The sequence below is a fragment of the Nerophis ophidion genome, linkage group LG12 (genome assembly GCF_033978795.1).
Source record: "Nerophis ophidion isolate RoL-2023_Sa linkage group LG12, RoL_Noph_v1.0, whole genome shotgun sequence".
NCBI lineage: Eukaryota > Metazoa > Chordata > Actinopteri > Syngnathiformes > Syngnathidae > Nerophis > Nerophis ophidion.
Window position 1 is genome coordinate 19,153,542 of NC_084622.1, and position 24,514 is coordinate 19,178,055.

Genomic DNA, 24,514 nt, shown 5'->3' on the forward strand with positions numbered 1-24,514 from the left:
TTACTGTAGATTCTTCCTTGAATTTCCTGCATCTGGCCAACATGGTCTGTATAATTAACTATTTCTAAGATATTTCTTTATTCTTAGACAAGGGATTCCCTTCCATGATTAGTCATTTCTACGGACACAGAAATGATGTCACCTAAAATTGCGTTTACGGCACATAGTAATGTCGTAATTCAGCTCTGAGTGTCTCGGCCCTACACTTGGCTGAAAGTGTGAGTACGACGCTTGATAACTCACTTTTAAGTGCAGCTTTCAGCGAAGAATTTATTTGCTAATAAGTCAACTGTTAGCAGACTTCTTAGGAGTAATTCTAAGGAGCTTGATAAATATGGTCCCTGATCCTTTCCAATGTGACCTCAGTCTAAACACAATGTGACCTGGATGGGATTCTTTCACTCGTGTGCGTCGGAAAGACGGCAGCGGAAATGTATATTTCTTCACAACATCCTCTTTATCTTTTTATTTAAGACCACCAAATTTTCACTTCCTCACTTGTCAATAATGCACAAATAATATTCTATATGTAATATATGAATGTATATTTTAGTGCACAAATAATAGTTTATATGTAATATATAAATATATATTTAGATTGAGAAGAAGAAATATATTGTTGAAAGAGCAGAATTGAGGCTGTGACACATTTGTTTACATGTGAGTATAAAAATAAATCTAAGGTAGATCCACGCTGATCTACGTAACAAATATATGACTCTATATACATCCATTCATACTTTATATTACTTTAATTCACTTTCACATAAAAACACTCATTTTTAAGTTGTTGCCACTTCTATTTTGTAGTAGTAGCAATTTCCTCCAGGTCAACTTCCTTTGTTTTCACATTATGGAAATGACGTCAGGGCCATATTGGGGCCACTTTGGAGCCTGTGCGCATTTACACTGGAGTCTGATAAAAATCACATTTCTCTTGCAATGCAAAGAATCAGCTGGGAAAAATCAGATTTGGGCCATCACATGTGTGAGCCAACGCCAAAACTCCTTGAGCATTCAGTGGCGCTCATGTGAGCGACGGCAGACATGCACACTGTTATGCGCTTATCTTTTTATTGGATTTTGTGCGCGTCATAGATTTGCTGTGCGCAGAGGACGCGTGAGCAGTGTGTAATTGCACAGGCGCGTACCTTAGAGCAGTGTTTTTCAAACTTTTTTGAGGCTTCCGTTGAAAAAATCTGGAGGCACCCCACCAGCAGAAATCATTCAAAAACCAAACTCAGTTGTCAGTAAAAAGTGGTTGTCATCATTGTTAGACATGACTTTAAAGCATAAGCCAGTATGCATGACTATAGCTCTTGTCTCAAAACCTGTCACATCACACCGTGACTTTTATTGAGTTTTTTCGTGTTTTCCTGTGTGTAGTGTTTTACTTCTTGTCTTGCGCTCCTCTTTTGGTGTTTTCTTCTCTTTTTTTGGTATTTTCCTGTACCCGTTTCATGTCTTCCTTTGAGTGATATGTCCCACATCTGCTTTGTTTTAGCAATCAAGAATATTTCAGTTGTTTTTAATCATTCTTTGTGGGAACATTGTTGATTGTCATGTCTTTTCGGATGGACATTGTGGACGCCGTCTTTGCTCCACAGTAAGTCTTTGCTGTCGTCCAGCATTCTGTTTTTGTTTACCTTGAAGCCAGTTCAGTTTTAGTTTTGTTCTGCATAGCCTTACTTAAGCTTCAATGCCTTTTCTTAGCGGCACTAACATTTTATTTATTTTTGGTTTAAGCATAAGACACCTTTTTACCTGCATGCTGCCTCCCGCTGTTTCCGACATCTACAAAGCAATTAGCTACCTGCTGCCACCTACTGATATGAAGGAGTATAACAGGGTTACTCTGCCCAGCTCTAGACAGCACCGACACTGAACAACAACACATCATTTGCAGACTATAATTACTGGTTTGCAAAACATATTTTTAACCCAAATAGTTGAAATTAGATCAAATCCCACGGCACACCAGACTGTATCTTCCGGCACATTGGTTGAAAAACACTGTTTTAGAGCGAACGTTGCTTTGCAGGTCTCACTTCCAAATGCATGAGCAATATTATTTAACACTTTGGCATGGTTTTACACAAGTATTGTCACAGGTCAAAAAAGAGTGAAAGTATAATGGACTTTAATATTTAAGACTTTTATTCTGGTGACATTATTGCTTTGATCACATTAGCATAGCAATTTTCATCTTGTGACAATCCACCTTTTTAAAAAAAGTTATTTTGTTACTTTTCTCTAATGACATGACAACTTTTTCCCCTTCTATTACAAGGTGAACTTAAATGGCCAGAAATGTTTGAGTGTCATTTCAGAACTGTAGTCTCTGTATTCTGTTCTTCTCACCCTTTTTCTTTGTCATATTATCACTTAAAACTTTTTTTCCAAATGGACTTTTCTCATACCATTCCAACTATTTTCCCGTGACAAATTTCCTTGTATTTTTAACATCTTTCCCGTAACATTCCCATGCATTTTTCAGGTAACATAACCAAAGTATTCTTGCTGTGGCCTCAATACTTGTCCTCACACTCAATGTCCGCCTGTATCCTCAAAAACAACTAAACACCATCGGATCCATACAAATTTATTTGAGTAAATAGAATAAGAACTCATAAGTGCTATCATAAAAAAAAGGAAAAGATTACCCTTGCATAGATCACAGACCATGCCTTTTGTCGTCACACTAGCATAATCCTCGGTAAACACAAGATGACAATGGTGCTTGGATACAATCGCTTTGCTTGGGATGAGAAAAACCAGAGTTCCAAAGTCTTTCTTCTTTTTTGTTTGGTTGTTGTCGTTTTTTTGTTTTTTTTTGCTCCACGGTGGGCCGGCTTCTCCTGGACAGGAAGTGACAGGTGTGGCTGGCACGACAACACCTGGTCAAAGAAGAACAAAGTTGCTCGCAGAGGCCCTTAAACGTCCTTGCTTGCGTCCCTCTGCCCTTTTTCGGCCGGTAAAACCCTGTTAACGCTTCCCTTGCATTGGGGTCAGAGCTCCAGCGGGGGGCCCGATGAAGCAAAGGGTCTCCTCCGAAACAAAAGGCAGAACATGTCCTAACATTGATGCACAGTCTGGAAAGGCAAAGCTCATGCAGTCTTCTGTCAACCATGCAGTTTGTTCTTCCTAAGCTTCAGCGGGTGGAGGTCAAATATCCCTACTTTTGGAGCATCTTGGTCCACTAAAAAAGTGACTATTTTCCTACTATACTTGTTACATTGATTGCAATAGTAGATATCTACGTTACTGTGTCTCATTACGCCTCCCTGACTCCCTTTCATGTTGACTTGTCCTAAATCCTGACTGCTAATGGCCTTCAAAGTTCCAGGACGTGGAAAAGCATGAGGACGGCCTGCCGATGAGCATGTAAGTTTTGAAAAAGACAAGGAAAGAGCTTTTATTCTATTGCTGTTCAGAGTGCATGTTTGTTTCCGTCCAATGCATAGCACCATTCAAACAGCAGAGCAGCAACAATGGCGGGCCAGCAAAGCGTTGCATGTTTGATCCAAGTATGTCTGCAGATTGCAATTGTGCGACATGGACCTCGGTCAATACAGTACAGGGAGGTAAAAACACCAAACAGGACCCCAAAGGATGAAAACAAATGCTAATGATAAGAAAAGCCAAGCTGCCCGAGAGCACGGTGAAGGGCAGCCACTGCAGCAAGATGTGACTTTCAAACAACACCGCAGTCAAGCATCTTCCTTTTTTTTACGTCCCGAGACCTTGTCGGGACAGTGCAGGACTACCAAATGTTCTATTATTATCTTCTTCCAGAGAATTAGTCTCAATTGATGACATGGTGTTCCAGCCAAGCTGTCTGGAACACTTCAATCCTGGAATGAAAGACTTTCAAAATGATCACGTAAACATTCCAAATGAATAGAAATAGATCATTGGTGGTGCAAATTATTTATGACGAGTGGGAGATGTTGTATCTCGCCTGCAGTGCGGCAATATGTAACAATTATCATTGAAAAATGTAATGATATGAAACGCTTACATTTCATTTAAATTTATGTTTAATGCCACTTGTTTTTCCATTTGGCTCAAAATATTTATTTTCACCATTTTTTGACCAATCTGCAATTAGCTGTCCTGGAACAATTAAATACATTAATTAAAAAAAAAAAAACACTAAAATATGTGAAACAATAATGTAATAAAATAAATAAAGACCTGTATTAAAACCAAGCTGACCTGAGCCAATATTGAATCATTTAAAAGAATAAATAATACTTTTATAAGTAATTATACTATTAAAATCTCGCACCTTTTAAAAATAGCATTTATATTTATTTAAAAAAAAAACATCCACAGATATATATTTTTGATGATATATTGATGAATAAATAATTAAAAAAAAAATATTATCCAAATAATTTATTGAAAATGGATGTTCACTCATTAAAGTTCCAGTCCGGCTACAGTGACTTGAGAAAGTGAAATAATGCAAAATAATACATTCTATATACATAATAGTAAAAAAAAAATAATGATAATAAATAAATGACAACATTTAAAATATAATATTAAAAAAAAAATACATACATCCAATAAAACAAATAAAACAAACTACTAACAGCAAGCGCAGTATTCCTAAAAAGAAAAGTAGCTGTGCAAATTGTGCACTGTTGTGTTCATCATAATGCCCGGGAGCTGCAGTCAAGGATACCAAGCGTGTGTGTGTGTGTGTGTGTGTGTGTGTGTGTGTGTGTGTGTGTGTGTGTGTGTGTGTGTGTGTGTGTGTGTGTTGGGGGTTTGTCACACAGCTTTGGGGAGCGTGGTGTTAAAGAAAGATGCGTCTATAAAAGCGTCCCTCAGGAAGGAGAGTTCAAACAATCTCTACAATTCAACATTCTGATTGTGCGTAGCGTCATAAGTGGAAGAAAACAAGACTGACTAAAGAGATGGAGCGTAATGGTGATACACTTCTCTCTCTCTCTCGCTCTCTCTCCTTTAAGTGCTCGTGTAAGGGCGGCGATGCTTTGGGACGCTCACATTCAATATTGCACCACTGCAGTTTTTGAGCGTTATGGCTCCGTTGTTGTAAGGAAGCCCTGCATTGAAGCTTGCATGCAGCAAGTTTGCAATGACCTCACTGAGGTAGAGACCCTGAAAAGGATGCACACTCACCAAAAAAACCCAAACCAAAGCCAGGCATGAATAAGTGATGGCCAAAAGCTGTAAATATTCCCTTTTGATTTGGATTGGTAAACATGGAAAGTACATTACGTCGCTGCTGCTTCATTAAGCGGCGAGGGCATGAAAACCAGCTTGTGCGTTTTTTTTTCACCCACTCATGGCTCACATTATTATTAATACAGCCAACGTCTCAAGCAGCTCTGCTCGACCTCACACATCCTTTTTACGACTTGAGAGGCACTTCCACTGGTCCTGGTGGTGAGTGGAATAAAGGCACTAGCAACTCATAGCAGTCAGAATCATCCCAAGAAGTCAATTTAGTGGAAGCACGGTTAATTGTCTCATGCACGGCGCTATTGGAGCTCACTTATCATTAAATGGTTATTTAGTCTTGTTAAGTACTCGTTAGATTCTGGCTATATCTGAATGCGATGCAAGGATCGGATTTCCTTTCCTTTTCCCTGACCGAAGACAAAAAGGACACTGCAGAGTGCCTGAGTTGCAACAAGCTTGCTTACTCATGTCATGCATTGATAAATATGCCAGGGTACAACCCCTGTCCAAAGACCATAATGCAGGTTCCTCATCATGCTATGATCTGGTGTCTTCCCGGTCACCTCTCTAAATGTGTCAAATCAAACCCTCATCTGGTGTTGGACTGTGACATCCTGCGGGCGGGGGTCACCCGGCACGGGCGAGTGCGGTAGGTACGTGTCACTGCATGCGTCCCAATGGAAAGTCAAGTCATCATGCGTTAAAGCCCGTGGTTCTCTGTCATCTGCACGATTCCACTGCGGATATCCAGGAAGGGGAGGGGGGAGCAGGTGCGGGGTGTTTACATCCAGATCGGTCTTCCTCCTATAAGGTGCTTTTAGATCCTTCAAAGAGCGGGTGCGGGCGAGTGGAGGACGATGGATGGCTGGCTTCTTCTTTTTGGAGAGCCGCATGGCTGCAGAAGCGTGCGTGTCCATGCAGTATATTGCCTGCTGTGTGTGTGCTCTGCGTCCTAACACCTGCGTGAGGTTATCGGTAGCATTTTGGAGAGGGGAGGTACATACTTGCGGGAGGGGAAGAATTCATTAGCCTATCTAACTACTCTAACAGCGTCTACTGAGATGAGGCCTAACGAAAGCCTGCGGCTGCGTTCACACTTGCGCTTCAGTACAAAAACATGAGAACCGTCGGTGTGGCTGGTGTTTTTGTCATGTGACCCAAGGCTGTGCAGGAAAGTCAAGTAGGGAACTGGAGTGACCAATCACAGAGGCATCAATCATCTTTTTGACTATAGATGCTCATGATTAATCCAGATTCCAAAGTGCCATTAATCAGATTGGTGTAGTCATTTGATAGCAGTTGTTTGAAGCAAGGACTTCAATGGACTCCAAGCTTTCAAACTGCAGGGTTGAATGGAGGTCTTTAATGCCACAGGAGATGTACTCTTAGAGACACATACAGAGCTTAGACATATATTTGTCATTTGCTCCGTGCAGCATTCACATTTGAGCTCAAGTGGTCTCGGGTCAACTTGTGTGGCTTCCAGTAATCAGGTCCACATTTGACCCCGACCGACCAAAGCAAACGCCCCAGACTTGGTTTTGACGGAAGCAAAGTTGACAAGTGTGAACGCACCCTAAGGGAAGCTAACCCCTCCAAAGTCTTGCTAGCTAAACGTCTGTGAGAAGCTTGCTCTTGTTCACACAGTTCTGGTTGGCTAAAGTGCAGTTGCCAGTTCTCAGGTTGGCCTCCCTAAAGTTGTCGATGCTGTTGTTGAGGTCGCCGTCGATCTCCATGTACTCTGATTTGCTGACCACGGACGAACTTCGACGGCTGGAGTTGGTGTCAGACGGGATGTTGGGGTTGCTGACGTTGAGCAGCTGCGCCTGCTCCTCGCCCTCCGTCTCCCGGTGGTAGAAGTAGTTGAAGTTGGACACAATGACGGGCACGGGGAGGGCAATGGTTAACACACCGGCGATGGCGCACAGAGACCCCACAATCTTTCCCCCGATGGTGACCGGCACCATGTCCCCGTAGCCCACGGTGGTCATGGACACCACCGCCCACCAGAAGGCGTCCGGGATGCTCCCGAACTGCGAATCCTGCTCCTCGGCCTCTGCGAAGTAGACGGCGCTGGAGAACAAGATGACCCCGATGAATAGGAAGAAGATGAGCAGTCCCAGCTCCCGCATACTGGCCTTGAGGGTCTGCCCCAAGATCTGCAGTCCTTTGGAGTGTCGGGACAGCTTGAAGATCCGAAACACCCTGACCAGACGGATCACCCTGAGAATAGCCAGAGACGTTGCCTGCTCACCGACCCCCTCGGTATCGGGGTCTTCGGCCAGCTCGGTGCCCAGCGTGATGAAGTAGGGGATGATGGCCACAATGTCAATGGTGTTCATCATGTTCTTGAAGAAGGCCGGCTTGCTGGGACATGCCAGGAAGCGCACAATCAACTCAAAGGAGAACCAGATAATGCAGAGAGTCTCGATGATGAAGAAGGGGTCAGTGAGAATGTTGGGTTTGTAGTAAATGGTGGTGTTGCCCACAGTCTCCAAGTGACCCCTAGGGTCCTCCTTCAGTTGCGGTAGAGTCTCCAAACAAAATATGACAATGGAAATCAAGATGACCATCACCGACACGATGGCGATCCCCCTGGCGGTGCCCGAGCTCTCCGGGTGCTCAAAGAGTAGCCAGATCTGACGCTGGAACTCCTTCTCCGGCAGGGGGCGCTCCTCCTCCCGAATGAACCCCTCGTCTTCTCTGAACCTCTCCATGGCGTCCACCCCCAGCTCGTAGAACTTGATCTCCTCCGAGAACATATCCAAGGGGACGTTAACGGGTCTCCGCAGCCGACCCCCGGACTGGTAGTAGTAAAGGATGGCGTCAAAGCTGGGCCTGTTCCGGTCGAAGAAGTACTCGTTCCGCAGGGGGTCGAAGTAGCGCATGCGCTTTTTGGGGTTGCCCAGCAGCGTTTCGGGAAACTGCGATAGAGTTTTCAGCTGGGTTTCAAACCTGAGGCCGGCGATGTTGATGACCACCCTCTCGCAGCACTCGTGGTCGTTGTGGTCCGGGGGCGGGTAGGCGTCCTGGGGGTGGCCGGGCACGGCCGAGGTCTCGTCCACGTTGTCTCCTGATACCACCGTCATCTTGCGGCGGGGATGCGAAATAATCTGCGTTTCGGGGGGAAAGATTGGGACGTCCGCAGCTTCCTGCGCCCCTCAAAGTGCTGGGAACCCCCCCTCACCCCCGGGACACCAGGGGCTGCTTGGCTGGATTTGCCTCAGTGCGGCTCCACTGCGGTTCTCGCTGACTTGACCATTGCTGCTCTCCAACGCCGCTGCCTCTGCCGCCCGGAGAGAGAGAGGAGGAAAGAGGAGGGGGGATAATGGGATCAAACACAGAAAGATATTTGCCCACTCAGCATTTTCTGCAGTTTACTTCTTGGTCTACTTCATTAGCCAGCTTTTTCTGCTTTTTGCTCTCGTCCTCCTTGCTAGCGCATCACGCCGCGCAGTCGCAACTTGGCTTTTTTGACGCATAACACATAATCATAACAAGGCGCTCATGTGCAGGCGTGGTGGAAGTGGAGAGCGGCGCTTACCTCGGGGTGACGTGGTGGTGCTGCTGGTGCTGCTGCTGCTCGGCTCGCCGGAGATCTGCTCCGAGCATCCATGAGGAGCACTTCACGCCGTCCCAGCCCCAAAAACAAAGCAAAAAAAAAAAACCAAAAAAGCGGCCAACAATCACATGGTTGTGTTGAGACAGCAGCTTGCAGCTCCCACACTGCGGGAAGGATGGCGTGTGTGTGTGTGTGTGTGTGTGTGTGTGTGTGTGTGTGTGTGTGTGTGTGTGTGTGTGTGTGTGTGTGTGTGTGTGTGTGTGTGTGTGTGTGTGTGTGTGTGTGTGTGTGTGTGTGTGTGTGTGTGTGTGTGTGTGTGCGTGTGCGTGTGTGTGTGTGTGTTTTTAACGCTGCAATTGAAAAGGGGAGGGAGGGGGGAGCTGCTACATTAAAGGAAGCATAAGCGAGCTCTTGACGTTATCCAGACATCAGCAGAAATGAGCGCGCCGACGGGAGGAAGAGGAGGAGGAGGAAGACGAGGAAGAAGAAACAGCTGATGAGAGTGTGGAATGTTTCCTCTGCAATGTTGAGATGTGCACAGGAGAGGATGGATGGATGGATGGATGGATGGATGGATGGAGGGGGAGGAGGGAGGCAGTAGCAGCGAGAGGAGGAGGAGGAGGAGTCGGGGCTTTCGACGCAATGCAGAGCGGCTCTTGAAAGCACCACCAAGTTGTAGATGCAGCACACCTCCGTCCCGATGTACTTGAAGGCAACGTTATATTCATATGTCACATTAGTAACACTGATATTAATCTCATATATGACACTAATATGACTCTTACTCATATATTAATAGTAATATTGATATAAATGTCATACATCACACTAATCTTTATTATATATTATATTAGTAATATGGATATTAACGTCCTATATGACACTAAAATTAGTTATATTCATATATTACAGTAGTAATATTGATATTGTCATAAATAATACTAACATTTGTTATCAATATTACTAATATAATATACAGTAAATATTATTGTCATATGACATTAAAATCAGTATTACTACTGTAATATATGAATATAACTAATAGTGCCATATAGGACATTAATATCAATATTACTAATACAATATATAAGTAATAGTCATATAGGACATTAATATATATTATATAATTAATATTGATAATAATGTCATATATGACAGTAATTAGTCATACAGGACATTAATATATATTATATTATTAATATTGATATTAATGTCCTACATGACACTAATATTAGTTATATATTACAGTAGTAATATTGATAATATCCTGCATGACACTAATATTAGCTATATTCACATATTACAGTAACAATATTGATTTTAATGTCATACATAACACCAACATTCGTGATATATTATTATTGATATTGGTCATAAATGACACTAATATTAGGTATAAATTATATTAGTATTTTAATTATTAATGTCACTAATAGGAGTCGTATTCAGATAGTAGTAATATTGATTGTCATATACGATACTAATGACTCATTCATATATTAGTAATATTGATATTAATGTCATATATGACACTAATATGACTTGTATTCATACATTAATAATATTGATATTATGTCATATATGAGATTATTAATTGTTATATATTAGTAATATTGATATCCATGTCCTACATGACACTAATAGTTTGATTTATATATTAGAGTAGTAATATTGATTTTAGTGTCAAACATAACACTAGCATTTGTTATCAATATTACTATTATATAACGAATATTTGTGTCATATATGACATTAAAATCAATACTACTGTAATATATGAATATAACTAATATTAGTGCCATATAGGACATGAATATCAATATTACTACTGTAATATATAACTAACATTGTCATATAGAACATTATTATATATTAGTAATATTGATATTCATGTCCTATATGACACTAATTACTTAGTCATATAAGACATGAATACAAATTATATTAGTAATATTGATATTAATGTCCTATGTGGCACTATTAGTTATATATTACAGTAGTAATATTGATATGCATGTCCTACATGACACTAATATTAGTTATATTCATATATTACATGAGTAATATTGTTTTTAATGTCATATAACACTAAGATTCGTTATATTAGTAATATTGATGTCCTATATGACAATATTATTAGTTATATATTAGTAATTATTAATGTCACATACGACACTAATAGGAGTTATATTCATATTTTAGTAATATTGATGTTAATGTGGTAAAAATAATCAGTTTAACATGAGCATTCTTTTCAGTCATCACATTCTTAATTATTCCAGCACCTTTGGAATTTTGTCATACAGAAAATATTGCCTGTAAACATTTGAAAAAAGATGTATGTATAACATTTTATTTCATATATTTGCAAAATTTCCATTATAGCCCTTTTCTATGTTTTATTAAAGAGGACTTCTATAGTAGCAGTAGTATATATTTTTCTATTCTGTTTTTATATTTTATTATCGTTATTATTATTATTATTATTATTGTCATCATCACTAGTAATGTTACAGGTGTATTTTACTTACTTGTTGTCCAACAATATAACGATCCATACAATCTATATAGCTGTAAACATAATGACAATAGTTACATCATATTATTGTATATAACGTATTTGAGTGTTAGAAAAGCACACTGCTTGTGTGCATAGTTTCTCTCTTTCTTTCTTTCTTTCTTTATTTTACTGTAAACTTCCTTTCTGACTCCAGATCAGCACTAAAATGCTGTCCTTTGTCCCTCCTTCTGCAGTGTGATGGAAACACTTGGAGTCCTTCTCTGCTTCATTTTCACTTTGGAAGGAACCAACTGCAAGAATATCCTAACCTTGGCTGAGGTAAGACAAATAAAATGAAGGCAGGTTTAGTGCATGTTCTCACTGACAAAAGACACATCTGTTGTCGCCCATTGATGATTTATTTGTCTAAAAAAATATTAAATTAAGCTCAGGTTGACCCTTTAGAAAAATAAAGATATAGCATTCAAGTTCATTCTCCAAGTGCAATGCAAGACTAAACATCAGCTGCGAGGTCAGGAAAAATAGAAAATATGTACAATCACAACATAAATATAATATGACATGTTCTACATAATAAATATGACATCACAGTCCAGTCAGGAAACCTTTTCCACATTCTTCTGCGTAAACATCTTCTACTTTGAAGATCATATTTCCAGCGTGGCGTCTTTTCTCCTGCAAGCAAACACAAATCAAAGTCAGTTGACAAAAAAAGCAAAGTGCAAATATTGCAGTGCTCATTGCATACATCCACAGGGGAGCGCTCTTCCCTCAGCAGCGTGCAAGGAATAGAATGTGTTTATCCAAGTTTCAGCAGGTAAACAAACTCAACTTACTTCCAAAATAAATGAAAACAAGTTAAGCCTTTAAGAGCAAACGTGTCCTACAAGCGGCTGTGATTCAATCACTTTTGTTGACTTGTTTTCTTTTACCGATTGTATCCACTCACACAACTATTTTATACACACCCCATTTCCATATGAGTTGGGAAATTGTGTTAGATGTAAATATAAACAGAATACAATGATTTGCAAATCCTTTTCAACCCATATTCAGTTGAATATGCTACAAAGACAACATATTTGATGTTTTTTTTTGCAAATAATCATTAACTTTAGAATTTGATGCCAGCAACACGTGACAAAGAAGTTGGGAAAGGTGGCAATAAATACTAATAAAGTTGAGGAATGCTCATCAAACACTTATTTGGAACAACCCACAGGTGTGCAGGCTAATTGGGGACGGGTGGGTGCCATGATTGGGTATAAAAGCAGCTTTCATGAAATGCTAAGTAATTCACAAACAAGGATGGGGTGAGGGTCACCAATATGTAAGCAAATTGTCAAATAGTTTGAGAACAACATTTCTCAACGAGCTATTGCAAGGAATTAAGGGATTTTACCATCTACGGTCTGTAAAATCATCAAAAGATTCAGAGAATCTGGAGAAATCACTGCACGTAAGCGATGATATTACCGTGACCTTTGATCCCTCAGGCGGTGCTGCATCAAAAACCGACATCAGTGTGTAAATGATATCACCACATGGGCTCAGGAACAATTCATAAAACCACTGTCAGTAACTACATTTGTTTGCTACATCTGTAAGTGCAAGTTAAAACTCATCTATGCAAAGCCAACCCATTTATGATGATGATGTGATTGTAGACGGCGTGGCGCAGTGGGAGAGTGGCCGTGCGCAACCCGAGGGTCACTGGTTCAAATCCCACCTAGAACCAACCTTGTCACGTCCGTTGTGTCCTGAGCAAGACACTTCACCCTTGCTCCTGATGGGTGCTGGTTGGCGCCTGGCATGGCAGCTCCCTCCATCAGTGTGTGAATGTGTAAAATGTGGATGTAGTGTCAAAGCGCTTTGAGTACCTTGAAGGTAGAAAAGCGCTATACAAGTACAACCTATTATCAACAACACCCTGAAACGCCGCCGGCTTCTCTGGCCCCGAGCTCATCTAAGATGGACTGATGCAAAGTGGAAAAGCGTTCTGTGGTCTAATGAGTCCACATTTCAAATTATATTTGGAAACTGTGGATGTGGTGTCCTCCGGAACAAAGAGGAAAATAACCACCCGGATTGTTATAGGCGCAAAGTTCAAAAGCCAGTATCTGTGATGGTATGGGGGTGTATTAGTGCCCAAGGCATGGGTAACTTACACATCTGTGAAGGCACCATTAATGCTGATCGGTCCATACAGGTTTTGGAACAACATATGTGGTCATCCAAGCAACGTTATCATGGACGCCCCTGCTTATTTCAGCAAGACAGTGCCAAGCCACGTGTTACAACAGCGGGGCTTCGTAGTAAAAGAGTGCAGGTACTTCCCTGGCCCGCCTGCAGTCCAGACCTGTCTCCCATGGAAAATGTGTGGCGCGTTATGAAGCGTAAAGTACGACAGCAGAGACCCCGGACTGTTGAACGACTGAAGCTCTACATAAAACAAGAATGGGAAAGAATTCCACTTTCAAAGCTTCAACAATTAGTTTCCTCAGTTCCCAAACGTTTATTGAGTGTTGTTAGAAGAAATGGTGATGTAACACAGTGGTGAACATGCCCTTTCCCAACTACTTTGGCACGTGTTACAGCCATGAAATTCCAAGTTAATTATTATTTGCAAAAAAAAAATAAAGTGTATGAGTTTGAACATCAAATATGTTGTCTTTGTAGCATATTCAACTGAATATGGGTTGAAAAGGATTTGCAAATCATTGTATTCTGTTTATATTTACATCTAACACAATTTCCCAACTCATATGGAAACGGGGTTTGGGAACGTTTGGGAACTGAGGAAACTAATTGTTGAAGCTTTGAAAGTGGAATTCTTTCCCATTCTTGTTTTATGTAGAGCTTCAGTCGTTCAACAGTCCGGGGTCTCCGCTGACTTATTTTACGCTTCATAATGCACAACACATTTTCCATGGGAGACAGGTCTGGACTGCAGGCGGGCCAGGAAAGTACCCGCACTCTTTTTTTACGAAGCCAGGCTGTTGTAACACGTGCTGAATGTGGCTTGGCATTGTCTTGCTGAAATAAGCAGGGGCGTCCGTGAAAAAGACAACGCTTAGATGGCAGCACATGTTGTTCCAAAAGCTGTATGTACCTTTCAGCATTAATGGTGCCTTCACAGATGTGTAAGTTACCCATGCCTTCGGCACTAATGCACCCCCATACCATCACACATGCTGGCGTTTAAACTTTGCCTCGATAACAGTCTGGATGGTTCGCTTCCCCTTTAGTCCGGATGACACCATGTCGAATATTTCCAAAAACAATTTGAAATGTGGACTCATCAGACCACAGAACACTTTTCCACTTTGCATCAGTCCATCTTAGATGATCTCGGGCCCAGAGAAGCCGGCGCCGTTTCTGGATGTTGTTGATAAATGGGTTTGGCTTTGCATAGTAGAGCTTTAACTTGCACTTACAGATGTAGCGACCAACTGTATTTTAGTGACAGTGGTTTTCTGAAGTGTTCTCGAGCCCATGTGGTGATATCCTTTAGAGATTGATGTGGGTTTTTGATACAGTGCCGTCTGAGGGATGTAAGGTCACGGTCATTCAATGTTGGTTTCCAGCCATGCCGCTTATGTGGAGTGATTTGCCCAGATTCTCTGAACCTTTTGATGATATTATGGAGCGTAGATGTTGAAATCCCTAAATTTCTTGCAATTGAACTTTGAGAAATGTTGTTCTTAAACTGTTTGACGATTTGCTCACGCAGTTGTGGACAAAGGGGTGTACCTCGCCCCATCCTTTCTTGTGAAAGACTGAGCATTTTTTGGGAAGCTGTTTTTATAGCCAATCATGGCACCCACCTGTTCCCAATTAGCCTGCACACCTGTGGGATGTTCCAAATAAGTGTTTGATGAGCATTCCTCAACTTTATTAGTATTTATTACCACCTTTCCCAACTTCTTTGGCATCAAATTCTAAAGTTAATGATTATTTTTAACAAAAAAAAAATGTTTTTCAGTTTGAACATCAAATATGTTGTCTTTGTAGCATATTCAACTGAATATGGGTTGAAAAGAATTTGCAAATCATTGTATTCCGTTTATATTTACATCTAACACAATTTCCCAACTCATATGGAAACGGGGTTTGTAAGTATACATGTCATGTAGTAATGTAATAATGTAACATTTACATATTTTGATAGTTTTAAGACTATGCGGCGCAATAATTTAAACGCATACATCCATCCCCATCCATTTTCTACCGCGTATTCCCTTTTCGGGGTCGCGGGGGGCGCTGGCGCCTATCTCAGCTACAATCGGGCGGAATGCAGGGTACACCCTGGACAAGTCGCCACCTCATCGCAGGGCCAACACAGATAGACAGACAACATTCACACTCACATTCACACACTAGGGCCAATTTAGTGTTGCCAATCAACCTATCCCCAGGTGCATGTCTTTGGAAGTGGGAGGAAGCCGGAGTACCCGGAGGGAACCCACGCATTCACGGGGAGAACATGCAAACTCCACACAGAAAGATCCCGAGCCTGGATTTGAACCCAGGACTGCAGGAACTTCGTATTGTGAGGCAGACGCACTAACCCCTCTGCCACCGTGAAGCCTAATTTAAACGCATCAGGTTTATTTTTTCCTTCAACAACGTGACTGATTATTACTCACTGCAGACTTCACAAGAGCCAACAAACATAATCAAACAGTAATTGATAGATATGATGGCGGCGCCTGGACGGGCTGCGCTCTCGAGGAGCTCCTGCTAAAGATGGAACATTTGGCAGAAATACCGGACAATTCCACAAACTTTATGGCTGGCTCACATCGTGGTCACTCCGTGATCACGTACGACCGCCAGACACTTCTGAATGTGGACATATCGGGCCGTTTTGGACTGATAGACACTTGCGTGCTAGACTTGCTAACTAGCATGGGAATACGTCGGCGGCTACATCCAGCGGCCTACACGCCGGATTGTAGTCAGCTGGAGGCGTGTCTTAATGAAATTAAACAATGGATGTCCGCTAACTTTTTGCAACTCAACGCCAAAAAAACGGAAATGCTGATTATCGGTCCTGCTAGACACCGAACTCTATTTAATAATACAACTCTAACATTTGACAACCAAACAATTAAACAAGGCGACACGGTAAAGAATCTGGGTATTATCTTCGACCCAACTCTCTCCTTTGAGGCACACATTCTCTCCTTTGAGGCACACATTAAAAGCGTTACTAAAACGGCCTTCTTTCATCTCCGTAACATCGCTAAAATTCGCTCCATTCTGTCCACTAAAGACGCTGAGATCATTATCCATGCGTTTGTTACGTCTCGCCTCGACTACTGTAACGTATTATTTTCGGGTCTCCCCATGTCTAGCATTAAAAGATTACAGTTGGTACAAAATGCGGCTGCTAGACTTTTGACAAGAACAAGAAAGTTTGATCACATTACGCCTGTACTGGCTCACCTGCACTGGCTTCCTGTGCACTTAAGATGTGACTTTAAGGTTTTACTACTTACGTATAAAATACTACACGGTCTAGCTCCATCTTATCTTGAAGATTGTATTGTACCATATGTCCCGGCAAGAAATCTGCGTTCAAAGGACTCCGGCTTATTAGTGATTCCCAAAGCCCAAAAAAAGTCTGCGGGCTACAGAGCATTTTCCGTTCGGGCTCCAGTACTCTGGAATACCCTCCCGGTAACAGTTCGCGATGCCACCTCAGTAGAAGCATTTAAGTCTCACCTTAAAACTCATTTGTATACTCTAGCCTTTAAATAGACTCCCTTTTTAGACCAGTTGATCTGCCGTTTCTTTTCTTTTTCTTCTATGTCCCACTCTCCCGTGTGGAGGGGGTCCGGTCCGATCCGGTGGCCATGTACTGCTCGCCTGTGTATCGGCTGGGGACATCTCTGCGCTGCTGGTCCGCCTACGCTTGGGATGGTTTCCTGCTGGCTCCGCTGTGAACGGGACTCTCGCTGCTGTGTCTTGGATCCTCTTTGGACTGGACTCTCGCGACTGTGTTGTATCCATTGTGGATTGAACTTTCACAGTATCCTGTTAGATCCGCTCGACATCCATTGCTTTCCTCCTCTCTAAGGTTCTCATAGTCATCATTGTCACCGACGTCCCACTGGGTCATTATTGTCACCAATGTCCCACTGGGTGTGAGTTTTCCTTGCCCTTATGTGGGCCTACCGAGGATGTCGTGGTGGTTTGTGCAGCCCTTTGAGACACTAGTGATTTAGGGCTATATAAGTAAACATTGATTGATTGATTGATTGATAATTACTGTACAATGTCTGCTGTCATTAGCATGCAGACTGCTAGGATGTTCATATATTCCTATTTAGATGAGGAATTAGTCACGATCCTCGCAAACAAACAGGTGTTTGGGGGGGTGACACGAGTTATTTTCATGTTGTTCTCACCACGCTGTGAACGTGTCCCAACTTGTGGGATTATATCACAGCCACCTTCTGTCCAGGTGAGATGTATGATTTATGATCTAGAATAAATTTACAGGGAGCAGGGAAGCAAGGAAACAGCAGACTACTCCATGATTTAAACATACACGCAGGAAGTGATCACAGCATCGCTATAAATAGTTTGTCTGTGTTAACATATAAAAAAGCAATATCACTAATACTTGTTAATATTTCTAATAACAATATCACTAATACTTGTTAATATTTCCAATAACAATATCACTAATACTTCTTAATATTTATAATATAACTAATACTTGTTAATATTTATAATAACAATATGACTGATACTTGTTAATATTTATAATAATATAACTAATACTTGTTAATATTTATAATAACAATATGACTAATACTTGTTAATATTTATAACAATATGACTAATACTTGTTAATATTTCTAATAACAATATCACTAATACTTGTTAATATTTCCAATAACAATATCACTAATACTTGTTAATATTTATAATATAACTAATACTTGTTAATATTTATAATACCAATATGACTGATACTTGTTAATATTTATAATAATATAACTAATACTTGTTAATATTTATGATAACAATATGACTAATACTTGTTAATATATATAACAATATGACTAATACTTGTTAATATTTATAATAACAATATGACTAATACTTGTTAATATTCATAATAACAATAGCACTGATGTCTGTTAATATTAATAACAGTGTAACTAATACTTGTTAATATTTATAATAATATCACTAATACTTGTTAATACAACAATCTCACTGATACTTGTTAATATTAACAATAACAATATCATTAATACTTGTTGATATTATAATAATATCACTAATACTTTTTAATATTTATAATAATAATATCACAAATATTTGTTAATATTCATAATAACAAAGCAATATGAGTAATACTTGTTAATATTTATAATAACAATATGACTAATACTTCTTAATATTTATAATAACAATATCACTAATACTTGTTCATATTTACAATAACATTATCGTTAATACTTGTTCATATTTATAATATCACTAATACTTGTTAATATTTATAATAACAATATCACTAATACTTGTTGATATTTACAATAACATTATCGTTAATACTTGTTAATATTTACAACAATATAACTAATACTTGTTAATATTTATAATTTCAGTGTCGTTAATATTTGTAATAAGATCACTAATACTTGTTAATATTTATAATAGCAATATCAGTAACACTTGTTAATATTTATAAAAACAATATCACTAATACTGTTTAATATTTACAATAGCAATATCATTAATACTTGTTAATATTTATAATAACAATATTACCAATTCTAGTTAATATTTATAACAACAATATCACTAATACGTGTTATTTATCATTTAAAGCAGTGTCATTAATACTTGGTAATATTTATAACAATATCACTACTTATTAATATTTAAAATAGCGATATCAGTAATACTTGTTAATATTTATAAAAACAATATCACTAATAATAGTTATTTTTATAATAGCAATATCATTAATACTAGTTAATATTTATAATAGCAATATCACTAATACTAATTAATATTTATAATAGCAATATCATTAATATTAGTTAATATTTATAATTACGATATCATTATTACTAGTTAATATTATAATAACAATATCATTAATACTAGTTAATATTTATAATAACAATATCACTAATACTTCTTAATACTCAAGTCACCAAATGTAAATGAAGTATTGTTGGTGCTTTTTGAATGGTTATTTATAGCCCATAGGCTTCACTGTAAGCAGACTTTTATTTTTGTTTATTTAATATTCAATCATTATGACGTGAACAATAGGCGACGATACTAAAAAAGTGCACTTCCGGGCCTTGATCTTGTGGGCCTCAAAGACCGCATAGAGTGTTTATGCGCATAGGGCGGCCCTGGCTAACATCCATCCATTTTTCTACCACTTGTCTCTCTCGGGATGAAGGAGTAGCTAGAGCCTATCCCAGCTGCTTTTGGGCAGAAAGCGGGGTGGACCCTGGACAGGTAGCCATTTCATAAGTCAAACGGCTGAACATGGTATTGTTACAGCAGGTGTTTTATATTCAGCCGTGTGAGACATTTCAAGTCCATAGACTTACCCCTGATTTCCACAGGATGCAAAACGGCTGCGGAACGTCATCCCCACGGCGACGGACTCTGTCCGTTTTTATTCAAGTTAATGTGTACGTTTTACACGGCGGTGCAGTTCCGCTTCTATTTTTGCCAGTGGCTGCAAAACGGCGGTTCAATTTTGCTCAAATCTGCTGGTGTTGGATAGAATTTAATGCAAGAAGACAAAATAAATGTTATGGTTTACTTTCAAAACAAAATAGTCCATCTTCAAAGTGAATTGTATTTCACATTTTGAAAGGTCTTAATAGGCGTGGACGGACATGAAGTCAACCTGTCAAAGGTTTTTACCTTGTTGACCCAAAAGCTAAGTGCGGAAAGGGCGTCCTGTGTCTAATGCCAGCTGATACAGGGGCGTGGTTGGTAGGAGATGCGTGTGGACAACGCTCACCTTGGGTCTTGATGGACGGCAAAGCTCGAGACGTTCTGCAGTTTTTACTTTTATCACATGATTATGTGTTAGTGTCCTGGGCATGACGTTAAAGTGCATCCGGCAGTAGAGGCTCCTCTATGGGGTTTTGGGGCACTAGGAGGTTAACCCCTTTACTACTGTTACCCCAGGTGGCCCTTGGCAAAGGCCTAGTACCTAACTGCCCCCTAGCCAGGGATACGGTGAAGACCTCAACGGCGGAGCAGGCAGACGACGGTAGATGTAAGAACTACTGCAACGGCTGCAATGGCGGAAGAAGACACCCCCACATCCATGTGGGCCCAGTTATGGGCAAATAACAACCCAAGACCTCAACGGTGGAACGGGCGGAAGATGACTGCTAACCCTATGGCGCATCATAACGGCTGGGATGGCGGAAGAAGTCATGCACAGGCATCCTCCATAGAGGGATACCCCCCTACCAGGAGGATCGTCATACTCGCTTCGAGTGACTACCGATGATGATATGCGGCGATGTGCTAGATTTCGTTAAAGTCTGCTCTTTTTTGCTGCACGGCGGAATAGTAGGCACTGCCGGACAACAGACGGTGGTGTTGTTTCCTGGTGGTTATGTGTCGCTAGCGTTCCGCATCCTGTGGAAACCAGGGGTTATTGCTTAAGGCTTATGGGTAGCCCGCTGACGTCGCCATTGGGGAAATGGTCACTGGTGGGGCACATTCCAAATGAATGGAGAAGCAGAGGTATGACAAGATTGTTTCATGAATATCTCTGCAATGCAGCCGCGCTTTCATTTCACATTTGCGGGAGCGGGTACCAGTTTGAATCAGTGCTGCTTTGTGGTCTATTTGTCTGGAGAACAAGGGCACAGGCAACACGATGGGGATGGAAGTTTTGACAAACTTTCCTCTAGTGTGCTGGGGTTGAAGGGAGATGAGTTAGAACAATTTCCCTTGTGGATCGTTAAAGTTTGTCTAAGTTAGTTTACAGTTGCCTGTGTCAATAATCCAGGTGCTTGAATTGTCAAATACTGAATAGAGTGCGACTGGACTCAGGTTGTTTTCCAAGAAGATTCCCCTCACATTCGAGCAGACTTCATCACTTGATACTCACAGACTTAGACAGGACATATTTAATTTCCAAGGCAAAGCTCTCAATTTACCGGTCCTTCTACGTTCCCATCCTCACCTATGGTCATGAGCTTTGGGTTATGACCGAAAGGACAAGATCACGGGTACAAGCGGCCCAAATGAGCGGATCTCTCCCTTAGAGATAGGGTGAGAAGCTATTCCATCCGGGAGGAGCTCAAAATAAAGCAGCTGCTCCTCCACATGGAGAGGAGCCAGATGAGGTGGTTCAAGCATCTGGTCAGGATGCCACCCAAACGCCTCCCTGGGAAGGGGTTTCAGGCACGTCCGACCGATAGGAGGCCACGGGGGAGACCCAGGACACGTTGAAAAGACTGTGTCTCACGGCTGGCCTGGGAACGCCTCGGGATTCCCCGGGAGGAGCTGGGGAGAGGAGAGTCTGGGGTTCCCTGCTTAGGCTGCTTCCCCGCAACCCGACTTTGGATAAGCGGAAGAAGATGGATGGATGGATGGATGGATGGTTATTTAGTTTCCTACATTTTCAATACAACTCTTGTTCATTGGGTCTTTTACCATTATCGTGGTCAGTTAGTACATCCTCTTGAGAACCAGCATCCTTTGCAGTTGTTTTTCATATTTATATTTTCACATTTTGATTAAAAATTGCTGTTATGCAAAACACTAATGGTTCTCAAGACGATAGATCATATATGCAAGTTTTTTGTACATAACCCTCAACTTACCGTCTGGGCGTCCTTTCATACGTCAGTTAGCTTGCCACTGTAGATCTCCATCTGGGTATTGCTCGGGCATGTCAGACTCTCTAGGTCCTCCTCATGATAGGAATCTGTTTTGGACAGAGAATGCTCGCTTCGAGTTAAAGCAAATTCCCCAGAAGACGTCTGTGGCTGTCCACAAGTCACGTGAACGTATTGCATGTTGTTGTCCTGGTCGTTCTCTCGATGGTAGAAGTAGTTAAAGTTAGACACGATGACGGGCACTGGCAAAGCTATGGTGAGGACCCCGGCGATGGCGCACAAAGAGCCGACAAATTTACCCCCGATAGTGGAAGGACACATGTCTCCGTATCCCACCGTCGTCATGGTGACCACCGCCCACCAGAAAGCGTCAGGGATGCTTTTGAACCCTGACTCCGGGTCTTCTGCTTCTGCGAAATATACCGAACTGGAGAAGAGAACCACCCCGATAATGAGAAAGAATATTAGGAGGCCCAGCTCCCTGAGGCTGGCGTGAAGGGTTTGCCCAAGAATCTGAAGGCCCTTGGAGTGTCGGGAGAGCTTAAAGATCCTAAAAACCCGGACCAGGCGTATGACCCTGAGGATGGCCAAGGAGGCAGCTTGTTGGCTGCTGCCTTGGTGCTCAGCTAGGTCCAAGCCTAGGGTGATGAAGTACGGAGCAATGGCCACCACGTCAATGATGTTCATGATGTTCTTGAAGAACGCTGCCTTGCTGGGACATGACAAGAACCTCATGGTGAACTCAAAGGAGAACCACACGATGCAGAGAGTCTCCACAATAAAGAAGGGATCCGTGAAGGGACTTTGCACTTTCCCATGGTGGCTGCCGTTGGTGTGAGTGTCGTGCATCTGCACAGGGATCTCTCTAAACTCTGGTAATGTCTCCAAGCAAAAAATTATGATGGATATCAGGATGACCATCACGGACACAATGGCAATGATCCTTGCAGGTCCTGAACTTTCAGGATACTCAAAGAGCAACCACAGTTGTCTCTGGAACTCGCTCTTGGGAAGAGGTCGGTCCTCCTCCTTCGTGAGACCCTCATCCTCTCGAAAAAGTTCAATAGTCTCCTCATCGAACTCATAGAACTTGATTTCCTCCAGGAAAATATCCACAGGTACACTCACCGGTCTCCGAAGCCTCCCCCCGGACTGGTAGTAGTACAAGACAGCATCGAAGCTGGGTCTGTTCCTGTCAAAGAAATACTCGTTCCTTAGAGGGTCAAAGAAACGTATCCTTTTGCGTGGATCCCCCAAGAGTGTGTTCGGGAACCGGGAGAGGGTCTTTAATTGTGTTTCGAAACGCAGGCCAGAGATGTTGATGACCACCCTCTCGCTGCACTCCTGCTCCTCCAAATCGGCGGCATCTTGCAACAAAGGGGAAATGACCAGGGTCTCGTTGCGGTTCTCCTGGGACACCACGGTCATCTTTCACCCCTCCTGAGGGTCGGCACTCAACTCCTGGGAGCCGCCTGAGATTCATGCAAAAGTCGGCAAAGGTCCTCCCCAACAAAGTGGTGCTGTGGTGGATTTACAAGGTCCTTTTTTGTCCGATTACAGCCTGCCAGTGTCAGACCTTGCATAAGCTACACCAGTGGGCAGGGATGGCTATCATATTCACACCATTTTAAACTCCACCGCCCTCTCCAGATTGGAAGACCAGATGACACTTGCTGCGGCTGTCCCTCTCGAACTTGCCTTCTCGGAGACTTTCCAAATAAACGCGGGGACTCCAAATGTGAGGGCACAAAGTGTTTTAGTTCCCTGTGGGCTTTGAAGACCCTCTTGAGAAATGTGCTGCCTCCTGGTGCGAGTCCCTCATTCATGAAGTCATGGCGCTATTCTCGTCGCAAGGGGAACCTCCAGGACCCTGCCGGTGTCCCCTCACTGCTACCAAGAAACAAGATGAGCATTACTTTCTATTTCATGCGGGCCAAAATATGGTGTGAGACATGACCCCCGGCGGGCACCTCCCGCCAATGGAAAGTGCTGGCTCGACTGATACTCGAGAAGCAAGGCGTGGGAGAGCGTGGTCTGTAGGAAGCGGCTGCCAAAATAACATATAGTGTTGGTAGCGCTCAGAGGGCTCAGTTGTTGCACGTGGAACATGGAGGGGGACCCCCATGATGACATGACCTGGCATTAGGGTCACCTTTAACACAACAACAAATCCAGTCAGTCATGTGTTTGTCTGAAAAGATACTAGGAAGAGAGAATTCTATTTAAAGCCCGGTTTGTCCCCGCTCATCAGCGTCATATGCTTCTAGATCGTCACAAGAATAGCACCTGGGTGTCTAAAAGTGTCTACACCCGTCTCCAGTCATCAAACTATTTTCAGATTGTTTTCTGTCC

At 41.7% G+C, this 24,514-nt stretch overlaps 2 protein-coding genes across 2 annotated transcripts; both read right to left on the reverse strand.

The window, feature by feature from the left end:
• Window positions 1-2,145: 2,145 nt before the first annotated feature.
• Window positions 2,146-8,968, reverse strand: LOC133563079 (potassium voltage-gated channel subfamily A member 1-like). Its single transcript, XM_061917011.1, has 2 exons — window positions 8,762-8,968; window positions 2,146-8,503 (listed from the first exon to the last, which is right to left on the reverse strand). The coding sequence occupies exon 2, from the start codon at window positions 8,304-8,306 to the stop codon at window positions 6,828-6,830; it is 1,479 nt and encodes a 492-aa protein (XP_061772995.1). The 5' UTR covers window positions 8,307-8,503; window positions 8,762-8,968; the 3' UTR covers window positions 2,146-6,827.
• Window positions 8,969-11,688: 2,720 nt separating this feature from the next.
• Window positions 11,689-24,146, reverse strand: LOC133563080 (shaker-related potassium channel tsha2-like). The gene is made up of 2 exons (XM_061917012.1): window positions 22,148-24,146; window positions 11,689-11,975 (listed from the first exon to the last, which is right to left on the reverse strand). The coding sequence occupies exon 1, from the start codon at window positions 23,588-23,590 to the stop codon at window positions 22,163-22,165; it is 1,428 nt and encodes a 475-aa protein (XP_061772996.1). The 5' UTR covers window positions 23,591-24,146; the 3' UTR covers window positions 11,689-11,975; window positions 22,148-22,162.
• Window positions 24,147-24,514: the final 368 nt, after the last annotated feature.

Bases quoted from the DNA above. Each gene is read 5' to 3' on its own strand.
- LOC133563080 (XM_061917012.1), bottom strand. From the start codon at position 23,590: ATGACCGTGGTGTCCCAGGAGAACCGCAACGAGACCCTGGTCATTTCC.
- LOC133563079 (XM_061917011.1), bottom strand. From the start codon at position 8,306: ATGACGGTGGTATCAGGAGACAACGTGGACGAGACCTCGGCCGTGCCC.